At 46.3% G+C, this 27,088-nt stretch overlaps 1 protein-coding gene across 1 annotated transcript in view; it reads right to left on the reverse strand.

Moving 5' to 3' along the window:
- Gdi (GDP dissociation inhibitor) overlaps window positions 1–27,088 on the reverse strand; it is a 107,613-nt gene that overhangs the window by 16,581 nt on the left and 63,944 nt on the right. Inside the window, exon 5 of the mRNA XM_050177240.3 lies at window positions 9,976–10,087. Within this exon, the coding sequence (XP_050033197.1) occupies window positions 9,976–10,087 (112 nt within the window). The remainder of the gene's footprint in view (window positions 1–9,975; window positions 10,088–27,088) is intronic.

Here is a 27,088-nt window from a genome sequence, read left to right on the forward strand (position 1 = left end):
CTGCTAGCATACTGTTCCGGCTGCTATAACGGATACACGGAAATCTATGAATCCCTAGATTTCTGAATATTACAGTAGAGTGGCAAGTTAGGCTAGTTGGTGGAAGTTCATCTTGTAATACTGGGGTCACTGCGCTCAGACACAAGGACAACAGAAGTAGAAAAGAACAGGACACGCACAGACTCACAACTGAATTTTATTGGGTGAAAGATGACATATATATACAATGATCAAAATGACGTCATCATGCTGATAGGCCATTCAAAACTGCTGCCGTCACAATCTTGCATCCAGAAATTGCACCTCACAATCGGCAAGCACAATGGAAGGATCGCTAACCTATACACGTGCTTTCTTCTTTATAACGTATTTAAAGACTCAAGACTATGGCTGAATTTCACCGTTGAACACCCTCATGAGAGAGCTACAGTATTTGGATATTCGCCTGCGCTTTGAAATGGCTCATACCTTGTTTTTCTTCAGGTCATTCAAAAATAAAATGTCTTAAAAAAAATTGCAAATCGAGTAGGACATTCTCAAATACAAATAAAAAGGAGATGCATACAGAAGCAAATATTTTCGAATATGATTTATTTCTATCAACTGATAGCAAGCTCAGTGGTATGAGGCCCGAACTTTGTCACAATCGAGATTCTCTCTCAACAGCTCGTAAGTCAACCTGAACTGTCCTGACATACTCTCAGCCCACGCACGACGCCTCAGTGTTGTGTTTCACTGCTTTAAAGAGTTTATTTTGGTTTGGATGAGGGACACCTGCATCCTGGCATCAGCCAACACTTCACTTTTAGAGCTCAAAATGGCGGCAGCATGATTCCTTTCCCGTTCATTCCCCAATGCGTAGGTCCTTTCTGTTCTTGTCCTCCTTCCGCCAATCGTTCGCCCAACGCACAATTTGAAGCATCCTCTTGGTCAGCTGTACAGTCAACATGCCATTTTTCGACTCCCTAGCGGCCGAAAAAGCATCCGAAAAATCGGCCAGTTGGAAAAAATAAATGCATGTCATTTACTGCCCTTAAGAGCTCAATCCGTCACAGGCACATTCAAAAACGCTCTGCAAGCCTGTCAGTACACGTATTAGGCATATTTGTGCTCGTACTGTAACAGGAAATACTCTGTGCACGCATATATAATTAAGGAATACATACTGTATCCCGTGGCAATAGCCCCTTCCCACGCTTGTTATGCTTCACTGCAATACTTTTATATGCTTCAAGTAACATATCTGTACCGAGGCGAAGCTGATTTTCGGGAACTGGCATTACGCAACGCTCCGTGCTTTCCAAGCTTCTAAGCCAATCCCGAGGACTGCAAAGACGGAGTCCGTGCCATTGCTGACAGCAATTCTTTCAATAAAAAAAACGGCACCCAATGGCAAGAAGCTTCATAGCAAACGTCGAAGCAGCTAGGCCTAGCGTTGCTGCAGTGGTGGCTACGGCTGCCAGCGGATCTGCATGTGAGCACCAATTTGAGGCAGCGAGGTAATCATAATGGCAGCAGTAGTGGCGTTAATGCCGTTTCGGACCTGCAGTCACTGCAAAACATCCGAAAATCGGACAGCGAAGAGTTCTTGTGTCCGAAATTTAAGACGTTCTAATACATTGACTCTATGGGCTACGTGGTGGTGCCGCGAAGCCATACAAATTATTGGGAGTCCGGAAAGTCTGTCGTTGTCTGTACACTGACAATTCAACTCCTCCAGCCGATGACAGGGCGTCAAAGACGATTCATTACGATTCCTGCTTGTTACTCAAGCCAGCATTACCGCGACTTTTGACCCTTTCAATAAAATTACAGTTAATTTTCCCTGATAGAGGCACAAATTCCCTGAGTCTTTCCCCGACTACTCAAAATCACTGAGAATTCTCGGTTTTCCCGGTGGTAGACACCCTGCTCTCCGCACTCTGTGCTGTGCTTCGTAGGTTATTCCCATGTCATCTAAGATGTGTCTCAAGTCAAACTCTGTAAGCCTTTCATACTGCGCTACTCTCTGGGCCTCAATAAGTTCGTCTAGTCTGTTGTGCACACCGAGTGCCACGAACTTCTCGTTTGACGTATTTGCCGGAAGTCCTAAGGCTTGCTTATATGCCCTTCTAATAATGCATTCATCTTTGCTTTCTCCACAGTGTAGAGCTTGAGGTAAGGGACCACATATACGACTGATTACGAATGGTTCTATTGATCGGATGAGATTGGACTCTTTCATGCCATAGTGCCTGTTGGATATCCGCTTTATTAGTCCGATTGTTTGTTGAACACTATTGTCAAGTAGTCTAATGGTTTCTCCGTTATGGTTGTTTTCGAATATGCGGAGTTTGAGTATTCTCAGGCTCTCCAGTATCGGTATCGTGGTGCCTTCTACTGTGACCACAATGCCTGGCCTTTCCATAATCCTTTTTCGACCCCGGCATGTGGGTCTATAGAGGAGAAGTTATGATTTTTGCAACGAGCATCTCAGTCCTTTGTCTCTGATGTAGTCTTCGACCGTGTTTACTGCTGTCTAAAGGATCTCTTCCATATGCCCATCGCTTCCACCCGCCACCCAAAGGGTGATGTCGTCCGCGTATAGGCTGTATCCGAGTCTTATCTTCTCAAGTCTCGCAGGAAGACCGGTCATTGCCACGTTGAATAGAAAGGGAGATTAGGACTGAACCCTGCGGGGTACCACTATTACCTAGTTTGAGTACCTCTGATTTGGATTTCCCAATTTAAATCATTGCAGTATGATCCGTCAAGAAGTCTGATGTACATGTATGTTTTACGTCCTACATCCAGCTTTTGGAGATTTCGTAGTATTTCCTTGTGCGTGACGGTGTCAAAGGCCTTAGATTGAGACCTAGTATTGCCTTGGTGTCCAGAGTCTTTTCACCTGCATCTATGATCTGATGTTTTAGTTTGAGCATAATATCCTGCATCGATAACTTGGGTCGAAATCCAACCATGGTATGTGGGTAACATCCTCCATCCACGTATCTCGTGAGGCGTGTGAGAACTACATGTTCCATGAATTTACTGCACAGGATGTTAGCGATATGAGCCTTAAGTTCATCAGTTGTGGTTTCTTTCGAAGCTTCTGTATAAAAATGATTTGCGCCGATTTCCCCTGAAGCACTAGGATTCGTAAAACGCAACTTGCATAACGCTCCCCTACACAGAGCTGTTGACTTATAAAAGGATGAAGCTAGAGTATGCAGCCACCACGGAGAATCCGCATCACTTACATCTGAGATACGCTGTCGAATCTGTTCAGAACTGTGTAGCATGAGTTCAAATTGCCAAAGCCACCTCGTAAATAGCTTCAAAGGCCCGTCTGTACAATTATTTGGTGTTGCGGTGCTCGTACTGCGAAAGAAGACTGCAGGTGCATGCATGTGTAGATAACAGATTTTATGCCCCCTGACCACTTCGCAGTCTTGGCATACTTAACCTTATTACTGGCATACGCTTGACCAAGTAATAGCTGTATTGCGGCAAAGCTGACTTTCGGGAAGCGCCATTATGCAACACTTTAGGCGTCTCGGTGCTGGTACTAGGACAGGAGATGGCGGGTGCGAGCATTTTATGTCCCATGAAAGTGGCCTATTTCCACTCTTGGCATACTTCACAGGAATAAATCGTGGATGCTTGAATGCATAACGGTGCTGTATCGCAGCCAAGCTGACTTTCAGGAACTGGCCTAGCGCAATACTTTAGATGTCCGTCATGCTTCGATGCCATAGGCGAGGATGACGCAGACGTAGTCGGCACCACTGCCGACAGCAGCAAATCCTTTAAATGAAAAACACAGCGCCGAACAGCAGGCAGCTTGATAGCAAATATCAAAACAGCTAGGCCTAACAAAAGCACAAAACGACTACAGTTGCCTGCAGATTGGTGAGCGAGAGTGCTGGCGCACTCTTTCTAGGCTTCAAAATTATCAAAATGCCAGTGGTGGTGACTTCAATTAACTGCATTTCAAACCTCCAGTCATGGCAAAAAGTCAAAGATCTGACTGCGAAGGGTTTTAGCATCCTAAACTTTAGCTGTCCTTATTCATTGGCCTGAGGGCACAGGCAGTGCCGCAATGGCGTCTAAATTATCAAGCACGTTTGAACAATTGGTCGACTATAATGTGGTATATACTACCCAAAGCAATCTTGGCAGAGCTGTAGAGCTCGCAATTGTACTTTTATTACGAAAGACATGTTCCAGCAGGTAAAAATAAAAAAATGAAGATGTGCAGAGAAAAAGAACAACAGAAAAGGTAGAGTGTCCTTTTGTCGCTGCACCTTCGTGTTTCTTACGTGCTAGAGTGCATCTGTTTAAATTACAACAAGCCCAACTCTCTGCCATAAGTACCTTGTCATTAGCAGGCTTTACACAGCAGTAAAGCCTGCTAATGACTGGCACACCTGATATATTACTGCTCATATTACGACTGGTACACCTGATTGTGTGGCTGACGTCAATTATTGGGACGAGCAGAAAAAGTTAAGGAACGTGTAGTTTGCCCTAGAGGACTCTGCCCGAACATGGTTCGCTAACCACGAGCCATCCATCACCACCTGGCAAGAATTTCAACGGCAGATACGCAATACGTACAGCAGCCCCGCAAGAAAAGAGCGAGCAGAGCAAGCCCTTCAGAATAGGGTTCAAAGGCCAAACGAAAGCGTAGCCATGTTCGTAGAGGACATGTCGCGGCTTTTCAAGCATGCTGACCTTGGCATCACAGAAGCGAAGAAAGTACGCCTGTTGATGCGTGCAGTGAAAGAACAGCTCGTCAGTGAGGTGACAACAATGGAGCGAGCCCTTCAGCAACGCTCCTTGGTCTACGATCGCCAAATCAGCCTGGGATCAGCATCTTCTCTCTCGTTGCCCTATGACACCGATGCGCTTCGAGAGCTTGTACGTAGTGTCGTGCGTGAGGAGCTCGATCGACTACAGGTAGTGCGATTTCAACCGACCGTAACATCCCTCACAGATATCGTCCGCGAAGAAGTCCGCCAGGTGGCACAGCCATTCGTGCAAACCAGACCTGAAGCCACCCCCGTACTGACTTATGCGCAACCCGGGAACCATCGTAACCCGCCTTCTTCTGAAGAACCGCTGTGCCACCTCCAGGGCCAAGCTTCACGTACAAATATGTACGGGTCCACGAGCCCCAGAATCAATACGCGAAAGTCAGATGTGTGGCACACACCTGACTATCAGCCACTCTGCTTCCACTGTGGCGAAGCGGGCCACTTGTACTGTGCCTGCTACTACCGAAGAATAGGACTCCAGGGCTATCACCCTGGCGCTCGTCGCCCACGTGAGGGAGAGCGCCCGTGAGAAATCCAGCAATATCTGGCCAGTCAACCTTCGTCGCCGTACGCGCAGTTCCCACCGGTTGAACAGTCCCTGCCAACGACCCGATCTCCGTCTCCACAGAGGCGCCAGTCAAGATCACCACCTCCTCGACGATCGGCGTCACCTAGCCGTTACACTACGTTTTCCGCTTCCGTGGGTAACCGGCCCACGAGCCCAAGTCGGGGAAACTAAGAACAGCGACCTTTGGGGGTGGGGCCGCTGTCCAACGCACTTCGAAAGATCCTCCGCTGCAACACCCCGACGCCGGCGTCGACAACGACGACCACGATAACGACAACGACGACTGCGTACCTTCGACACCTTCCTTCGAAAACCGTGAACCTGTTTCAGCCGACATACTCGTTTCTGTAGATAACCACCCGGTAACTGCTCTTGTCGATACTTGTGCCGATTATTCTGTCATGAGTGGACAGCTGGTTACTGCACTTCCCAAGGTGACGACACCGTGGCCAGGACCTAAGCTCCGTACAGCCGGCGGTCATGTTCTTACGCCGATCGGCAAATGCACTGTGAGGGTACAAATTTGTGAGATCACATTTGTCGGTTCATTTATTATACTGGCAAAGTGCTCTAGGCAGGTCATACTCGGCATGGACTTTCTTCGGGAGTACGGCGCAATCATAAGCCTTCGCAAGTTGCTTGTCACTTTTTCCAGCGAACACGCAACTCATTCAAACGACTCCCACCCACAGTCCAAGGTGTTACGCGTTTTGGGTGACTGTGCTACTTTACCACCCCGGAGTACTGCGTTGATCACTGTGGAAACAGACGATGATCCTCCCCATCTCGGAATCGCTGAAGGCAATCTGTCAGTCTTGTTGGCTCTAAAGGTTTGCGTAGCCCGCGGCATCTTGCAGCTGTCGTCACGGACTGCTCAGATTTTAGTGACTAATTTCAGTCGTGAATACCAGCACTTCGCCCCACGAACTGCCATCGCCTATTTGGAGCCAGTCAGTGACTTTCCCGATTGTTTAACTGTAGGACACAATGATGGAGATTCTAACTCTGAGGTACCAGCCAACAGTGCCGAAAATTTACACCAGCAGCGAAGTAGAATAGACTTGGTTACAGCAATATTAGCTGCTTTTGTCTGTTTGTGCTTTGCGCTGCCAGTTGGATGCACCATGCAGGCCACTCCCGTTTATGGCTCCGCCCCAACGCCCCCCACTGCGTTTATCGGAATACCGGACACGCTAAACCTCTCCAATACAGTGAAACCTCGTTAAACCGTAGTCGGCCGGAGCTCGGAAAAACTACGTACTAAACGGTAGTACTGTTTAACCGAAATAGCATGAGATCGCCCACTTACCTGTTGAAAACGGAACTCAGAGAGAGTGTGATGAAAGAGTAAAAAAACATGCAGTATTTATTCACTTCGCGCGACAAAAATGTTATTTTCGTTTGATGCCGCGGCGGCCTAGCACGATGACAGCGGCCACAAACTTACTGAAGCTGCGTGCCAGCTTCTCAGCCAGCCCCCTCCTCTCGACAAACACTCGCACGGCAGATTCCTCGTTGGCGTTACGTATTCTCCGTGCACGCGCGCAGTAGTGCTGCCTAAGTCCCGGGGCACCTTTTTCATTGCCGGGTGCCGGAGTTCGCAAAACTTTTGGTTTGGAATAGTTAAGTTATCGCGCCCCTGTTCTCGTTGTGACGATTGCATTCATGAGGCTGACGTAGCGCGCAGCTTATGCCACTGTCGGGCCTGAATCGCGCGTGCTGTCGTTTTCCGCGTCGTCCTCATCACTGTCGCTAGTCGACACTTCGGCAACAACAGAGGCAACGATGGCGAAAAGTCGAACCTCGTAGCCGACATCTCTTCGCTGTCGCAGCAGCGCTGCCGAGCAACTTCGCATTCTAAATGCCACACACTGTAGTCAGCAGCAGATCCATGTGGCGGGCCAGCGCCGACTTCTTCGTGTCACGTTCGATAGCACGGACAATGTCTAATTTTTCTTCTATGCTGAGCACCCGGCGTCTTCTTTATCCGAGCTTCGGCATGAAGCGAGTCCTCGCTTGCACGACGCCACAACGCTCTCTGGCACGGCGTCGAAATGATGTTGATGTTGATGCGGCTTCACGTGCAAACGCACAGGGCGATTGGAGGCCGTTGTACCGATCTCTGAGGCTCGTTCTGCTGGGCCGCCCGATGGAGACGACGCACCGCCGTGTTTGCGCGACAAAAAGTGGAAACGCTACATTTTAACCGATGCGTGCGCAATAAGCTGGTACGGTTTATGCGGATACAAAATACATTATGTTCAATGGCCGCTGAGTCGGGGAATTTACTTTACTACTTTTAAACCGAAACTACTGTTTAAGCGGGTACGGTTTAACGAGGTTTTACTGTAAATAAAAACGACGTCTGTCGACACTTGGTGAAATATTTATTAGATTATCTACCCGCTAGCTACTCGTATGTTCTCCTACACCACGAGTCACGTGGGTACTGTGACTACTTAGGGGCAGCGATGTTTTCGGCCGTCCAAACAACCCAAGGACGCAAGTAGACGTTGTGGTCTGCGCATGCGCAGTACCATCGTCCCTAGTTCTTGCGTACGCAAGCCGCTTGCGTCCCCTAAACTAAAGCTCCCTACTATCTATGCTGCAATTCATTTTAAGGGCGGACGCGGGGATCAGATAGCGAAAATCGCAAGATCGATTTTTGGCAATGACGTGTTTCGGTATCTGCAATGCCTAATCTACATTGTATCAAAATGGTTTGGCTCAAAACGCACTAAAAGTGCCCTAAAAATATTAATTTATCAGTGCGTAGGGTGAGAAAACAGCTTTAAATTGTGTAAAATCACCGCAGTTCGCGGAGCCCTAACTCGCTTTCCCGCCACCGAACGCCACCACCTTGGTATTGTTCGAAAGCTCGAAGCTTCGCCATTCCGTTTCTGAATTCTTCGGTCGTCGCCATCTTGTAACAAACACACAAACACAAAAGAAGTGCGGGTCTGCTAGGGGTGATCACACGGGCCCTGCGACGAAAGCGGGCCTCCGATTGGTTGCAGTGCTGAAAGGCGTCTCGCCATTGGTTGCTGCTGCAGCAGCGGGCAAGCTGGCAACCGCAGCGGACCGCAGTTGTCTGCTTTGAAAACCACGCCGGCGTCTTTCTTCGTTTGACACTCGCAGAATTCGGATTTATGAAAGCTCCCAGGTCAGTGATGGATCGTCGCTCGTTCGAAAAGAAATTTGAAACGAAGCATGCCTCCGGAAAACGGAAGCGCAAGCCTCCTACAGTGAGAAAAAGAAGGCGGCCAGTGGGAGAAGCGGAGCACCTGACTGAACATGCGGATAACGTGCCACGTTATCTTGCACCGTGCAATTCTAGCAGCGAAGCCGACAATCGCCCTGTGACATCGACACTGATAACCAAGCCACTGGAAGAGGTGCCAACGGAGGCTCTCGCACCTGTGCGTACGGCCGCGTGAGTTAGCAACTGAGATCACGTTGGAGGCGATGCGGGTCGAAGGTCACCATCGCGGGCAGAGACGGTGTACTGTTCCCGACGCATCGTGCGGCAGGGACACGAAGCCTGCGGTGAGCCCAAACCGTCGACGAGCTACATACAGTATGGTGACTCGAGGCTCACCAAATGAATCATTGCCCGAACGTCGCATGATTCAGACACGCCTCGAGCTGCGTTTTGTGTCAGCGGCGACTGTAGAAGCGCAGGCATGCAGCGTTCGCTACTCCCTTCGCACAGTATCCGCAACTGAGCGGAAGTTCAGTTTGATGGATCGGAACAAATTTCAGCCCCTTGTGACTGAATTCATAGTTGTGCAGGTTTCCGCGATGAACTCTTTGATCGCTAAAACTCTGTGCCTAAGATGCCAACAGCGTTCTGTGGGTGTACACTGCAATACTAGGCTCGGTCTGGCAGTGAAAATGGTGGTCATGCACTACTCCAGAGGGCTCAAGAAAAGGATAAAGAACACTTGAAAAAGGCATCCAAAGCCCACCAAAGAGGCAAAGGTGTAAGAAGATGCCTGACAGCAATGATTTAAAATATTACAGCCCTGGTGCTTTTTAATAAATTTGCAGTGCTTTTAAAACTTTGCAGCCAGTTTTCTCAATTGCATTTTTTTTTCAATCATCTTGTTCATGGAAAGCGTAGCACAACAATGGCTGGACCGATTTTGGTCCAGTTTGTTCTGCTGCGATCCACAAGCTGTGCTGTACTTAAAGACAGTCTTGAAATGTTTCTTTATCTTTCCATTATTTAATTATTTCACAATAACTACGAGGCTCCAAGCAGTGAAGCACTGTCATGTGCATGATATGTTGAGCAAAAAATTATTAGCGCACTAAAAAAAAATTGAACACTGTCTTGGTGTAGATGAGACATTTGGGCAAACATGCAAAGTATTCCCAGCTCCCTATCGTGTTTCGTTACCGTGCCAGGCTTTCCACAAGCAAGGAACTTATAAATTCTTATAAAACAAAAACTAATGAAGATATCCCAATGAAATTTTAGATTTGTCTCTTTATTGCAATGTGCAGTGTGTGTGCCAAATTTCAGCCCTTTCTGTCAAGAAACAAAAACGTTATTTCTGATCCCCTCGTCCTCCCTTAAAAGTGGAGGTGGCTATAGTGTCTCACCCGAGTTTCGGTTGACTTGCTTTTGAGGGATGATGATCTGGCAGGAGAGCGAGTCCTTGGTGTTGGGAATGGCATGGTTCAGCAGGCAGATGCACCTCACTACCTGGCCCACCTGCACGTGTCATACAGTCTCAATCGCTGGAATGTAGCTCCCTTACCTGTCCAGGGACTTCTACTGGCGCGGCAGTTGCGTCCCTTCGAAGGAAGCATCGTCCCAATGCACAATTTAATCGGGACAACGGGGTAATGGGACACAGTACAACAGGATAGAATCGCACACACACGCAAAAGGAGGGATGCAAATGGCGCTCCGGTACTCCAATGAAGAAGACAACGCGAGTAGCCATGAGCGCATTTGCCAAGGCGCGGTGAAGAAGAAAAAGTCGCAGTTGCGCTCGGTATTAAAAAGGCAACCCGCTGCTGTGCCTCCTGAATAGCGCTCTATGACCTCTGCTTCCGACGTTGCGACAATATCGTACATGATTCTATCGGGGCCTGGTGCAGAGCTCTGACATGCTGATAAGAAAGCTTTAAGTTTGGCAATGGTAACAGGATGGTTATAAGGATCGTTTAGGGATACATTTCCGATACCATGGTTCAAGTTCCTTTATTGCGTTACGCTTCAGAAAGTTCTCCGAATTGTGAGTGGAGCTAGACATGCACTCGAAGTGTTCACCGAGAGCGTTGGCCTGGTCTCCCAACTTGTTTCCTTCTTTATCAACCAGGGGCAGTGGATGCATTTGTGGTCCCTTCAGTCTCCTTAGCCAGTCTCATACTTCTGCCTACTGTGCGTATGAGCTGAATACCCTACGACAAATGAGGCAAGAACTTAACTGTCTTGTTCGGGATTCGAGGCATAAGTTCTTAACATTACACTTAAAAAGTTTCCACAGCCGCAGAGGCAACCGTCAGGTAGGCCTATAACCCTGTCATACGGGCACCCGCGAGCTCTGTTGAGCATGAAACTCCCTTTGGAGATTTACGGCAACGGAGTTGTGGCCGTGCTGCACAGCACAGTACGAGCTATCGAGGGGCACCGCACGGGGAACGGTGCTGCTGCTGCGCTTACACGTGTTCATCCAAGTCATCATTCAAGTAATCTCTAGGTAGTTTTTTTTTTTAATGCATTATGTAGTCTAATAAAATCACAGCAAGAAAGTTCGCTGTATGTTAGTGTAAGGCTTGTTTCTCAAGGATAGTGAAGCTGAAAGTGATGCTAACCACACTTGCTTTCATGCACGCTTCAACCGGTGCGCTTCGAGTTGTAATTCTGCGCTGCCTATGCGTGTGCCTGTGTTTGCGATGAGCTCAGCTGCTTCCAGATGAGTGACAAGCAGATAAACAAACAAAATGGCAAAACGACATTTCCCGATACAGCATGGCAACCCAAGGCAAAAAAGAAATAATGCTAAAATTTGTAAGTGAGACAGTTAATGGGTTTTTTTTTCCCAGCTGTGAGTTGCCACATCTGGCAATGAGAGTACTCCATCGAGCCGTAATGGTCACTGCTGCATTTAACTTCCTTCGCGCAAGGGAGACCATGTGACACAAAGCACAACACCTTTGATGTCAAGACAAAAGAGTTAAATGGAATTCGCGAGTGTCAGTAGGACAGGGATAGTAGTGCACTTTGTTAAATATTCAGTTTTTACAACTGAACATTTAAATGTTTAATGAGAGGTGGAGGGACAGGAGATTGAAGCACAGTTTCTCGCACAATTTTTTCAAAGCCTAATACTTTGCAATACCGAAATCAGCGGGGAACGCAAAAAAATTAGCTTTCGCGATAATTTCATTGTGAAGTGAGACAGCACAAAGAGGTAATGCGTTGCAGAATGAAACTTTACTGCCAGAATTCCGTTAGCCTACTTTGGAAGTGTTGCTCCAGGATAAAGAACCGCAATGCCGACAGTACAAAATATGCCACATGCGTTGATCAGCAGTGGCAGCACTGCCATGGAGCAGTATTCTCGGTCAATTGCTTTTGGAGATACGACCACATTTGATAAATTTTGTGTAACTCTGCACCGGACGCACAGCAATAGCGCTCCACACACGCAGCTGCATTTCTCCAGCGCACGCTGTCACCCGCAGGAATAGACATGTCTGGTCTCGAGAGCGAAAGTGATCATACCTCGTACGCCTAAAGGCAATCAATCGAGACTACAGCCCCTTCATGCTAATTTACATCCAGCACCGAATCCACACGCGATGCCCATCTGGTGGCACCAAAACCAGTGTTCTTTAAGCCAGGGATGTGTATACCCGCACGATTGCTCAATCACGGCCCGATGCGTGGCACTCCATTCTGCGACCGCCATCTCAAGAGCCATAAACAATTCCACATTGGTAGGACGAGGATTTCCTTGGTTTTGTAGCATTTTTCTCATCGAGGCACAAATTAGGCACTGCGTTAGGCATGCAATGAGAGTACCACTTCAAATGGGCGATCAACAAACAAGATGGCAGCCATAACATGTTTCCAGCGCACGTGATCACTTCCGGCGCTTGGTTATTTTTGTTAAACAAATATAGCGGCACCCACGCAAGTGTAATGCAGTGCTATTTTATGCAATTTTAGTACAAAGCAATCACATTTGAGGACACTTTGGAGCCTACTAACCTTGCGCAAGTAGGTAATATGTGGGGTTACGTTGCGGCAAATTTCGTTCATGCGGGATTGTTGTACAGTCAAACCCGGCTATGTCGAACTCGCAAAAAAACGCCTATCAGTTCGATATAGAGCATAATTCGATATAAGCCTGCTAAATAATTGGATGTCATAAAAGCACATACCATTTATAAAATCACTTTATTGACGAAACAAGCTTAGTTTCGCATAAATTAGTCCTGCATTTTCTTCTGCTTGGGCAATTTCGCTGCCTGCGACGCATGTACTTCCCCACGTTGTCTAAGGAGTCCGAGCAGCTGAGGCCGCAACCTTCCGCATTCGCGCAGAAGCACCGGACTAAGGCAAGTGCACCAATCACTTTGGAGGATGTGGGCAAAGGATTGTAGTTGCTTTCCTCAACGTGCCTACTTTCATTTGTAGTCAGTACGATGTCGGCGATGTAGTCTTCGTTTCGGGATCTACCGTCGTCGCGACACCATCATCTGCACTCACAAACTCGTCCACCGTTGATTCGAATGTCCCGGAAATTTTGACAGCTCGCTCCAAACTTCGGCAACACCGGCAATGGCTTCGTCGCATTCATCAGAATTTAGTCATCACCGAGCACGCGGAAACCGGCACGTATGAAGAACGCCTCGTACACGGCCGTGTGTACGCGTCGGGCGCCATGGGCACCGGGTTGAGTCTGGCCACTTTAGCCCTAATCGTGCTGAGAGTGCTCCTCGGAATCTTGTATGCTGCGGGGATATCGCGTTTGACGCGATTTATGATTTCTATCTTCACGACGAAAGGCGAATTCTGCCGCTTCATCACGGCAACACTGCGGGAGAAGGCCCACAAGGTGCAAACACGATAAACCAGAGAAGCAGCCAGACGACTCGCACTTTCGCCATCTTGCATGAAGAGCGCGCAAGAGCCTCTGATTGGCTGTCTGAGCAAGCGCTGTAGGCAGGCCAGGATCATTTTTTGCTGGGGAGTGTCGATAGATAGTGATCTAAAGAAAGGAAAGAGAGAAGGAGATTCTTGTTGATGGGAAGGAAAGGTTGGGGCCATAGAGTTTCTCACTACATTACCTAGAGGGAAATCTGGCGCTGCTGCGCTGTGGTATGCATGGGAATGCCGGTATATTGTGGATTCGGATTGGCATCGTTTTCATAGAGACAGGACACCTTACTGCTCTCCCTACCGTGACAGCGCAGTCACGGTAGGGAGAGCGGTTGGATGGAGCCGCGCCGCCGGGTTTCCCCGCCACCGCGAGGGAAAGCCAACTTCTGGGGGCACTTTTCTGCTGCTTGACGTTCGATATATTGGGAGTCACTGCAATATTTGTTCTATGTAAGCGTAATTTTTGCTATATATACTCATTGTAACTATACCGTGACCAGAAATTGTTTGATATATAGAATAATTCGATGTAAACGGGTTCGATATAGTCGGGTTCGACTGTACTGCGATATTTCGGGGAAACCAAATCCGGGAGATTTTTTCCACAAAAGACTACTTGACTAGAATGTTATTTCCACATTTGCAAATGACCGCAATCACATGAACATCAAGGACTCACCTTTGCAAGCATTTCGTTTCAGCTGATTTCGCCTTCTTCAAATGTTCACTATATGTTTGATTATACCAAGATCCATTTCTCTGACAGTTTGCAAGAAACGTTTCCAAGAGTCTTATCACAGATGGAGAAGCATAACTGTGTTCCGTTTTTTTTTTCTTTTTCACACTACTAAACTGCTGCTAGTACTCTGCACTGCTGTGTGGTATTGACAAAATACCGAGCATCACTTGTGCAATACAGCTGAACTTTAGCATCCCATCTGGACCTCTCAGCTACAAGACAGATGTCCACTGAATGTCTGCTCTGATCGTTCAGTACATCTGCAGAAATGGTGCAAGCCTGCAGCTTTACAAACTCCCTTCCTAAAGAATCAAGAGCTTTGAAGTCACACATATGCTGCGGCAACATGGCTGGAAACTGCTCGACAAAAAAAAACAAAAAGAACACTTCTGAGAAACATGCTATCTATATGGCCTTCAGATGAGCAACCTCTGTATGTAGCAGAGTAGAGTTTTCCAATGGAAACTTGAGGCTGATGTAGTCGCGTGCTGTTGTGAAGTAATTTCGTACAGCACTGTAAAACTCCTGCTGCTCCTGCGGCTTGAAGTTTGGAATTAAACAACTAGTTTCGAGGCCAATGACTAAATCTTTGTCCTCCTGAGCTTCCCTGCTCTGGTACCCGATGCTGAGCACGTTACCCTGCTGCTTCAAAACACTACGATTCACAAATCTTTACAGGACGTCTTCGAGCAGACCAAGCAGGTGAGATCGCAACACAGGAATCCGAGGTGCCCGTGCCTGCAAACACTGGTTTACCTTTTGAAAAACACTGGCAGTGTTTTGCAGGAACAGACAGCATGCTTTATTAGGTTCCGAGCTCAAGAAAACACAAATTCTTTCCTCACGAGTCCCGCAACACCCATCAGAGCTCTCCTTTTCCGGGTTTCTTTGCTGGCGGCGGCTGGACCTGTCCAGAAGAGTGCTTTCTCTTGGACTTGCAGCCAGCATTTTTTCTGTTGTAAATCGTATTTGAGTGCAGTCTACCGCTAGGATGCAATAGCATGCAAGAAAGCCGAGTCTCTTGGTGTCCTTCTTCGCCTCACTTAGAATTCAAAAGGAGTGCCGGATGGTCAAGCAGCCTGGTCAAACATTTCAAAAGAGTGCCACCTGGTCAGGATGTGCTTCAACACTTTTCTGCACTCTTTGTTATGCATGGTGTGGAATTCTTGAAGAGAATTTTTCTAGAAGATATCCACAAGAATTTCGTAGACCTTTGAAGGCAGGCACAATCTGCCTTTTCAGCTGCAAGGTTTATAAGGTAGCACAGACATCCAATTTTAATTAGATTCCCTTGAACTTGGGTCAGCACTGCAGCAATGCCGTTCCTTCTGCGCAACGTAATGCTGGCCATTGTTCGAACAGAATGCCACACTGTTAGCAATTGGGATATCGAAAGATGCCACTGCATCCGCAATAAATTTTCCAAAGTTGCACCCAGTTGCTTATGCTTGTAGGGTACACTTTAGCAGAGCAGCCTCCTTTCAACAGGCCTGTATTTTGCACACAATATGTCACAATAGGATACGGTTGGGCCACGCTATCATTGCTGCCATCTTTTGCGATAGCGAAAACTAAGTGAGATCACAACGCATCCTGGGAATGGTAAACCATTTCGCCAATAATTGCAGTTGTCTCTGTTCGGGCACCTTTTTGCAATGTCCAAGTGGCAAAGTGGGAAACATCTTGCAGAGCGTGGTCCCACGTGGTCAGTGGCGGCCAGCAGAAGGTCGTGCTCCAGCAAAGATCTGGTGAACAAGCACTGTGCACAGACATTATCGCTGTCTTTTTTATGGAAGAATTATGCAAGCTGCTGCTTCTCTTGGCTGTGAAGGTAGACGACATGCTTCTGCGATCAGACATGGGCGACAATGTCCATCTTGCCTCCTTGCGAAATGCCGAAACCACAACTACAAACGACGCGGCCTGCATGATGCTTTGCTCGATGGCTGCGGTAATGTTTAATTGAACTGTCGCACCAAGTGACTGCCAATGCTGTATTTTTTGTGGTTTAAGAGACGAATATAGTTTGTTATATCCACTGGCACAACAATATTACTTTATTAAAATGAGTTTTTAAATGTCAGCGGCAATGAAATAAAATTCTAAACCACGTAAAAAGCCCTATTTCAGATAATTTTAACTTGCAAGTAGCCTCTGTGGGAAACTGTATGCCTGAAATGCGAGCGAACGCTCCACAACATGCTCAAAATCTATGTTCTTCATGTCGAAACTGGAAAAAATAAAAAATAATGCCGCCATTACCACTCACCAGAAGTGACATACAATTTAGACTCTTGAGAGACGCCCAGGGCGTCTGCGTCCCTTGCTTGTAGAGCAATGACCACTGTAGTGCATTTAGTGGCTGGACTGCTATATCTGTGCTATAAGAGACACTTTACGATATCAAAAAAATTTCTCGAAGACTGTGCGTGCGCAAAACATGTACACCAGGCAGCCACGCATATCGGAGAATCAAAGCATGTGACCAGGATGTCTGCGTCAGTTTAAATTGACAAATGTTGAAAGGAACGGCTGTCCGAGGGCCCGTGGTCTACGCAAAATAAAACGCGAAGTAAAAAAAATACCTACATAAAAAAAATCTGTTCGATCATTCACAATTTCTCACGGCACCGACTACCCCACAGAATTAATGTAGAATGGAGACCGAAATTTCAGATGCCATGCAGCGTCTAGCTCGATTTCTTGGACTGATTGCGTGTGAATGACATCGAAAATACAGCAACCACAGACCAAGTTCAAATGTTGTCTGGGCCACCTGTGCAGTCACTTTAGTTATTAGTCATAACAGTGGTTCCTCCACTTTTCTAAGTGCCACTGTGATGGCTTTCGTTGACCAAACTGCAACTTTGGTCATCAATTCCCAACTCGGCAAGCTTGTTTAACAAGTGGCACGGAACAAGGGGCACTACACTGCTGCAACCATACGCTGCTCACAACTGCTCTTGTTCCAGGCCACACTGTCATGGGGTTCCTGGCTTTTTCCTTACACACTTAGATGGTCCACCGCTGCTTATGCCGGTCCTGCCGCGATCCCTGTCGTGTTTGGACGCAACTGCTCCCTACGTCTGGCAACACGAACTGGGAACGAATACCAGTGATGCAAGCGCATCAAAGCATACATTTGAGCCAGCCACCGGCATTGTCAAGCACGACACTACTGTAACCATCGACACCAATCACAACTGTTCTTGTTCCAGGTAAGTTACTTCAACAGTGCCGAATGTGCCAAAACTAGCAATTGCCGTCTTATTACAGTGTCGTGCCCATTGGAGCTGCGTAGCATTAAAAAGCCGATATTCTCGTGTTTGCTGTGTGTATCTTCTTCCCTCAATAACTTGCTTCTCATGTTATCGGGAGATGTTGAGCCAAACCCTGGCTCAATGAGCAAGACGCAGTCCACTGCTTTCGAATCCACCCTGGAGGCAATTGAAAAACTGGAATCTGGGCTGAGTCAGCTTTGCTTGAATTTAAGGGTATCAAGGACGAACAAGCCACTACTAACGATGAAATCAAAAAAATTTTACCGAGAGTCACTGCACTTGAAGCTAGTGCAACCGTAACTGCTCCCACTGAAACGATTAAACCTCAGAATACTCTGCAATATATTTCAAGCCAGCTACAGCGAATAACGTACAGATGTGATGATGCAGAAAACAGATTAAGACGACCAAACTTACTTTTCGGTTTAGAGGATGACAAAAAAGATTGGCCACGTCTGACGAAAAGATTATCAAGTTTTGCAAAGAAAAATTCGAATATCCCATAACCAGTATGCAGCACAAATGGGTTCATCGCCTGGGAAAGTATTCTACTGAAAAAAAAAAAAAGCCCATAATTACAATATTGTCTTCATTCAAGGACAAGCAAAGTATCCTGTCTGCAGCACGTAAAGTTAGAGACCACATTTTCAATTGGTGAAGACTTCGTGCCATCACCACGTGTGGCATTAACACATGTGGCTGGTAGCTTTTGCCAGGCCACTTGACAAGCCTTTTAAGTTGGTGCTCGACAAGTTCTACAAAGACAAACAAGTAAGTCTATGACACTGCTAGCAACTCCGCAATACAATCTACCAGAAAGCTAGATACAAGCACAAGCTCTAAAAATAATCAGCTACCTTTCTTGCCGCAAGCCACTCTCTCGCTTTTAGTGGCCTACACTAACATTTGAAGTTTGCTACCTAAACGCGATACACTTTGTGCTTTTCTAGATGACAGTGACTCAGACACAATAGTATTGACGGAGACGTGGTTGAATCTAGGAATCGACAACAATGAGATTCTGCCAGGAAATAATCTTTAAAAAATTTATAGAAACGACCGCATCGATAAGTGCCGTGGGGGTGTATTTATCACTATTAAAAAAACCCTTCATTCATATTTTGTCGATTCCGGGGGCTGCTTTTCATGTGTTCTCCAGCGCTGTACTCACTGTGGCCTGTTACCGGGCACCAGATTTTAACCATTCCTTTTTGAATCACTTGGGGGACAGTGTTACTAAAGCGCTCCAGCTGTGTAAATCCAACCACATTTATATTCTTCACGATTTCAATTTTCTGCTTATTGACTGGGAACATATGTCATTCTTCATGTCATGCGTCTCTGGAACTAATCAATTGAATATTAGATTTTAACCTCTTCCAAATAGTGAAGGCACCTACATGCACTTCCAATATCTTGGACTTGGGTTTTCACAAACACTCCCGACGCAATAATTTCCATTTCAAATATGAGCGGCTTTAGTGATCATAACCTCATTCAAGTAGCTGTTATCATCCCGAAGCCAGTATGCCACAACAACAAAACAAATTCTTGTCTGTAACAGCATAAATTACGATGAGATTAACTCCCAACTAGAAGAATCCATTTGCCAAGTGCTACCTTCATTTAAGTGTCGATCCGTAAACGGCAACTGGGTACTCTACAGGGACAAATTAACTGCATTAGTAGACCGGTACGTCCAGATAGTCTCCATAACTAATGATAAATCCAGCCCTTGGTTCAGGAAGTCTCTTCGTAAACTAAGGAATAGAAAGAAGCGTTCGTACAACAGGCCTAAACGCATGCGCACTGCTGAGGCTTGGCAGATATACAAAGACTGTTTAAAGAATTACTGCTCAGCGAGATCTTCCACAGAAGAAACATACTATACTCAAAACCTACCATTGCTACTAACTTCCAATCCCAAAAAATTTTGGATATCTCCGAGAAGAGATACTAACACCACAACTTTAGATGGAACAGAAAACGTACCTATTTCTAGTGCCGATTGCCCCGTTGTATCCAACACTTCTTTTTCATCTGTTTTCACTCGGGAGGACTTTTCCAAGGTTGCAACTTTTCTCAAACTTCATGCCGCATACATGGAACCAATTTTTATCACTGTTGAAGGCGTTAAATTACTCATTAGTAACCTCAATGTATCCATTTCAGCCGGTATTGACAACATTAACTCCAAGATATCGAACACCATCGCTGCCTCAAGCAAGATTTTATACCATATTTTTGAACAATCCCTAGCATCTGGAAAGTTACCCACCGATTGGTTAATGGGAAAAATAATACCAATTCACAAATATCAAGATGTTAACTCGCTTGACAATTATCGGCCCATATCTTTGACCTGCATATGTTGCAAGATGCGCGAGCACATAATCGCTTTACATGTGTACAACCACCTAGAAACTCACAATTTCTTTTTTCTAATCAGCGTGGTTTTAGGAAGAGATTTTTCTGTGACCCACAATTATTTGAACTAATGACTGACTTGCACTTTAACATGGACTGCAACCTTCAAACTGACTATCTTTCTTGACTTTTCTAAAGCTTTTGACCGCCTGCCCTACTGCGGCCTAATGTATTATCTGCCCTACGACTTGACTAACATTATCCTAGATTCGTAATTTCCTTTCTTTTTGAGAACAGTTTACTGTTAATTTTTCTACCCCACCTTATTCTGTTAGCTCTGGTGTGCTGCAAGGCAGCATCCTCAGGCCCTTTCTCTTCTTAATCTACATTAATGACTTACCCACCCAGTTTGCTCCCTACATGTGCCTTTGTGCCGATGACTGCATAATCTTCCATCCTATTCACACGACTGACTAACAATCACTTACCACTTCAAGCAAATCTTTGCCTTATTGCTAACTGGTGTAACAAATGGCTCATGACACTGAACTTTACAAAGTGTGAGGTAATGTGCGTCAGCCAAAAATGTATAAATTCTAAATTTTCATATCACTTTAATAACGCTATTCTTTCCCACACTTCTTCATACAAGTACCTTGGTGTTAAAGAGAATCTTTCACAGGTCCCACACATCACTTCTACATGCACCAAAGCATCACATTCTCTTGGCTATCTACGACGCAACTTGCAAAATGCCCTCACAAACATTAGAAAACTCGCTTTCCAAACATTCATTCCGCTACAGTTGGAATTTGCCTCCTCAATTTGGTCCCCTCATCAAAATTACCTAAACAATATGACGGAAAGGATACAAAATAGAGCAGCCCTGTTCATATCACGAAACTACAGTATAAACTTGAGCATTATACAAATTAAACTAGACCTTCACTGCCGCCATTAGATAGCCGCCGCAACATCACTCTTTGTGCTTGTTACACAAGTACATTTAAACTAATAAACGAATCTGGTTACAACTACAAATACCCCACCCTTTTTTATGCAGATTACATAATCAGTTCAGTTTTATGCACATATATGGTAAAACAAATGTGTTTAATTCATCTGCACTACCTCATGCCATTCGTCTCTGGAATGGCCTCCCTGATAACATAGCCTCCATATCTAACCCTGGCACATTCCGCTGTCAATTACTCACGCTTTACCCATTTAATACTGTTCATAAATGCCCAGTCTAATGTATTTCATTGAGCATTGTTGCAATGTTGTATATTATTTTCATAAACAGTATTCCTTTTGCTCTGTTCATGGTAACAAGTGTTCGTGTGCCTTCAGATATTGCTTTGTATTCCCAGTGCCTTGAATATTGTATAATACGGCCCTCTCCTTGTACCACTGTTTCTGTTGAAAATTTGTACTTTTTATGTCCTTACCATTTGAAATGCCCCCTTGCTTTATGCCCTTGCCATAGGGCCTGTAAGGTTCTTTTGAATGAATAAATAATAATGTTAGGCCCAGCTGGTGGGAGTGTCGCCAGCATGCCGTCGGGAGATGCTTGCCTTTGGTACGTTTGTATTCACGGGCAATAACAGAGATAGGGCATGTGATCACCACCCACACTGAACTGACAGCAGCATATGAAGCGGAGTTTGGTTGCTTGGGTGATCAGCCACAGCAATTACTGTGAACACCTACCAAGATTCTGTGGCATACTGGTAAAAACAGCAGAAGCGCACATGTGGACATAAAGACTAAAAAGTCAACTAACTTTGCATACCACCACTTAAGCTACAGCAGTCAAACTCGCCCCCCCACCCCATACCTGCACTTCATAACGACACATTGCGACAGGTGCACGCAAACTAAAGTGGCATTCAGTGAGGAGCACGTGCCACTGTGAAGCAGGCAGGCAAAAGCTTCTCTGTTGCCTAGACAACTACCGCATCGCCCTTGTAAGTGGTCCAACCTGTACACCCTTCCCATGTATCAGCAAACAGGTCCCACACGTCTGCTAGCCACAGGGTTACCATACTCGGTAGCTGCTTCATGCACTGTGCCTGCACCAGTGGTGCACCCGCAATGTTCATTTATTGCGAAGCATTCTCCAAGTCTGTTTTCTACATCCGATTGTCTACATTTACAGAGCAGAGCCTCAATGTGTTGTCTCGGCTGAAAGATGAACAGCACATTGGGGTTGCAAGCTAAAGGCGCAGATTTAGTCCGGCATAATGCAGACAAGATCCACGTGCAACACTACGTCGGCGAAAACGAGATGCTTCACAGCCTAGTAGTGTGGCTGGCACTGGAATAGAATCTCGTGCTGAAGCAGAGTGCACCACGTGCGGCTGACCAGCAGCACAAACAAAGCACTTGCTTGCTGTGCACTGCAGCAGGCAGTGTTTAACGCCTTGAACTATAAGAGGGTAAAATTTTAGCGTCTAACATGGTTTACCTGACAACTTCACCAGTCGCTGCCTGGCACACTCGATATGCCATACTACCGTATTTACACGATTGTAAGTCGACTCGAATGTAACTCAACCCCCCCATATCGCGTGACAGGAAAAAAAAAAAAAAAAAAAAAAAAAGAAAGAAAGAAGAAGAGCATATCCGAGGGTGCATTCGATAACGAAAATTTATTACTAACTGGCATGGTCACTGGACTACTCGTATTCACTAGTGCTTCCATCGTCATCACTGCTACGGTCCCACAGCACGTCGTTGTCCAGCAAAATTTCACATTTGGCAAACGACTGCACCAAGACATCTTGTGGAACAGCAGCCCACACCGAATGCACCCAACTACACGCATCTGTTAGGGAGGCTCTTTTGACAGGTCCGGTTGGCGTAAGTTTGCGGTCTTCTTCCACCAGCCACTCGTACTCACGGCGGAACAGGTCCTTAAAAGGCGAAGATCCGGGCTTGTTTCATGAGCATGTTGCACTTAACTGGCAGGGACCGATCATGCATTTCAGCGACGTACGCTGCAAGCTTGGCCTACAGATCTGGAAAGCGGCCTGACTTCGGCACGTGGAAAATTCCTAATTTGCCGTCACAGGTGAAAATTTCGCCTTGACGCAGTCGCCACTCTCGCACCACCCATTCAGAAACATCGAACTTGCGGCCTGAGTGACTTGTTTCTTCGGCGTAAAGGATGGCAGCCTTCTTGAACACTGCTGTGAACCAGTGCCGAATGATTAGTGGGCCTGGAGCACTGATGACAACTGAGGAAGCATAGAAGTAGCACGTAGCCGGCAGTCAAGTAGAACGCGTCAAACCAATGCTTTGAGAAAAACCAGTGAGCGCTGTCTGCTCTTTAACTACCGATACTCCCCGCAAGCGCCGCTGTTCTAAGGGTGCCACCGCAAATGAAACAGCGGCGCTTCCATCAACTTTGCCCATGCAGCTTCCTCAAGTGCAGTTTACATGCTTTGAGTGCAGTGGCTTGACCGCATCACACTTGCCTGCTGCAAGCACAGTGCTGGGACAAGAAAGATATGGTCGGCCTTCCTCTATGCAGCATTGTGTACTGCACTATCATCGCTCATGTTCAAGCACTGACGGCCACGCTACTCATTTGCATTTTTACAACAGCTATACGTGCGCAACGAGAAAGCACACCAAAAGAAACGACCATCAGCTCGAAAATGTTGACCCAGCAATGTGCATGGGCGCAACTGAGACGTCGGCAGTCATGTACAGTTCAGAAACTTTTGCCATTTCGGCATCGCTACTGCTCACTGCCAGGTGCTCTACGTCGTTTACTTAGGCACTATCTAAAGGCTGCTAACAAAAAAGAATTGGCAAATTCCAGCCCCGAGGCTTTGCCAAGATTACACTGATAAGCATATACAGGCCATTTAGCCTTAGTGAAATTTCGTTGCAGTTGGCCTTTAAGGGGAGACGGGGGTCTTGAAACAGCAAAAAAATAGCAGTAAAGTCGGTTTTCGGAAAATTGTATTTTCACTATGTTTATACATTCAAGAATCCCTCCGCGAAATCTAGAAGGTAAACTTAATTGGAAAATAAAAAATTATCCAATAATAAAAGAAACAGCCAGGAAGCAGCAACTTTCCCTACCACGAGTAAGTTTACCCGCCGTGGTTGCTCAGTGGCTATGGTGTTAGGCTGCTGAGCACGAGGTCGCGGGATCGAATCCCGGCCACGGCGGCCGCATTTCGATGGGGGCGAAATGCGAAAACACCCGCGTACTTAGATTTAGGTGCACGTTAAAGAACCCCAGGTGGTCGAAATTTCCGGAGTCCTCCACTACGGCGTGCCTCATAATCAGAAAGTGGTTTTGGCACGTAAAACCCCATAATTCAATTTCTTTTTTTACGAGTAAGTTTGTGTTCTCAAATGTCCTGAAACAAATTTCAATGAGCACATGTATAAATGACCAATGTGTAATGAAGCCCTCAATCAAATTTGATTGTCAAGCCACACGAAGTACAACTGTTATGTAGTAAACAAAATATGTCATGCAAGCAGTCAGCAGTCTTTCTATTGAACTCTGCATCACTAGTAGAAAATAGTTACTCGTAGGTTATCAAAAATCCAAGACATCGTGTGCAGCTAAACTTTACAGCTTTAAGGCTCACACGGCAAATATGAGCATGTACAAGAAGCCAAACAGCTGTAGCAAAGCAGGAAGTTGCATCTGCATACTGACCAGACAATGAGCGAATGAACGAAGGATGTTAGGCCTGCAATGGTAAGAGACAGGAAGAAAGCACAGTGTGGATCCGAGAGCAAATGGGAAAAGCCGTTATTGTATTTGACATTAAGACAAAATAATTGAGCTGGGCAGGCCATGTAATGCATAGGGCACATAACCGGTGGACCAGTAAACGCCAAGCTATCAGTCATCCCAGAAGAAAGCATCAGTAGATGCTCTATTGCGACGCATTTTAATGAAAGCCGATTAATTAAGCTTATTAGTAGGCATGCCACATTTTCTACGTGCTTTAAAGGTTTAAGCATTGAACATGTACATAGTATCATGCTTGAATCAGCAGCACCTCTTGCTCTTCTAAAATTTCATAAAGCACGTAATGCTATGGCGCCAATGTAACACTCAAGTGGGGACACAGGTGTCGGAGACTAAAAAAATCGCGAAAAAAGAAAGGGTTTCTTGAAAGTGGTATTTTCATAATATACAAACACTGCCACATGTTCTGACCAAGTTTCCTGCGTCATGGATCAATATTTTAGCCGCAATATCAATTTATGTAACCGCCGCGAGCTATATTTTGACAGAAAGAAGCATAAAAAGGGGGCTTTTTTTCATGCCATGCCGCTGCTGAATGACTTATGCTGTCACGGCGATCTTGGTCACGTTGGAAAGAACTACTACTCCAATTTCCCGCCACATTTTAATTTATCCCCCTATTCGCTATTTAGAAATACCGTACCTAAAAAAATTCCCAGCATGCGACCCCATTTGCCCATTAAGTGCACGTGACTAATTAAAGCCCTGCGATTAGCTTACGCTGCTGGCATCGTCTGCTACGGAGCGCGGATGCGCCTGAAAAGCGAACCACGACGCAATTTTGAAAGCGTAGGGTGTAGTGATGTCAGAAGTTTGCCACTCAAAAGAAGTTTGGCAAGAAAAGAAAGTGAGCACGCTACAACTTCGAAAAGTGCTCTGACCCTACCGAAAAAACACAGCGACGACCACCAGCTGGCGGTTTCGAGCGATGGCTGCAACAGACGTAGTGAGTGCAAGCTAGGCCTAACGACGTTGCCAGCCGATAGTGATTGCAGGAGCAGCGTTCAGCACGACACAAAGATGGTGCAGCCAGCGGAATCGCTCCAACAGCAGAAGCAAGCAGGTGAAAACCTCCAACAACTGGCGGGAACTTCGGCAATGAAGCGAAAATTGGACATGTGTATGAGCGTCAACGACGGTGCGGACTGGCCGGTGGTGATGGAGTCACGCTTTGATGTTATCAGTGCGGATGCGATAAGCACTTTGGTCTCGCATTTAAAGTGCAGTCTCAGTGGCGGCTCCGTGACTTTTGACTCAGAGGAGCAAGACTACGGCCGTGCCGTCAAGCTTCTCACCATTTGTGAAAACAGCGGCGGTGTTGTTTCCGAATGGAGCGCGCCGCGCGTGATAAACAGCAAGACAGTCAACCCATTCGTAGTAAACATTCTTGCCGCTTGTGCGATGATTAGCACTGAAAATCGACAAACAGCAATGAACAGCGTCTTTGCTGCAATGAATATCTCGCACCGTGGCTTTCATAACAAAACGTGGCAAGGCTATTTCGAGCAGAAGCTGGTGCCGGCGTCGGCTGCCCAGAAGCTGATGGGCGCGTGTGCGCTATCAGTGAAGTCATTGTATAATGACTTGAAACTTGCGAACTCCAGGAATATAGCGGTATCTTACGATGGCTCATGGATGACGCGCAGCCATTCGTCGCACATCGGGGTCGGCACAGTCATCGAACTGTTCTCCGGACTTCTGCTCGACTACGTTGTCCTGAGAAACTTCTGTGTTGGGTGTGTGCGCGGCCCGAAACTTGGTGACCCGGACTACGAACATTGGAAGGCAAGCTATATGTGCCAATATAATACTGAAAAAAAAAAAAAAAAAAAAAAAAGAGCAGCGGGGATGGAAGTTGAAGCGGCATTTATACTGTTCCATAGGTCAGTTCAGCTGCACCAACAGCGGTACACCACAGAACTCTCAGATGGTGATAGTCGCGCATTTCTTGCTCTCAGGCAAGCCAAAGTGTACAGCTTTGTGCCAGTCGAGAAGGGAGATTGCTTGAATCAGGTCCAAAAAGGATGGGGACTGCTTTACGCACTCTCATTGCCAAACACAAGTGCTGTGCTTCTGAAACACTTGGTGGCAAGGGAAAATTGACGGGTGACCTGATCACCAAACTCAGTGCCTACTATGGATGGGCATTAAAATCCAACAAAGGGGATGTGTAGGCTATGATGACAACATACCACCACATCATGTTAAACGACAAGGTTTCAAACCACAGTCTTTGCCCATCTGGTCCAGTCTCTTGGTGCCATCAGAAAGCTGGGCAAGGAAAAAATGAGCCCAACCCAAAGCATCGATATAATTTGCCTGTCCATGTTTGTCAAGCTCTTCTACCAGTGTATGAGCACCTCTCAGAAGAAAAATTGCTTCAAAGGTGCCAGCGGAGCATGACGCAAAACAATAACGAA

This window comes from Dermacentor andersoni, chromosome 9 (assembly GCF_023375885.2).
Source record: "Dermacentor andersoni chromosome 9, qqDerAnde1_hic_scaffold, whole genome shotgun sequence".
In the NCBI taxonomy this organism is placed as follows: domain Eukaryota; kingdom Metazoa; phylum Arthropoda; class Arachnida; order Ixodida; family Ixodidae; genus Dermacentor; species Dermacentor andersoni.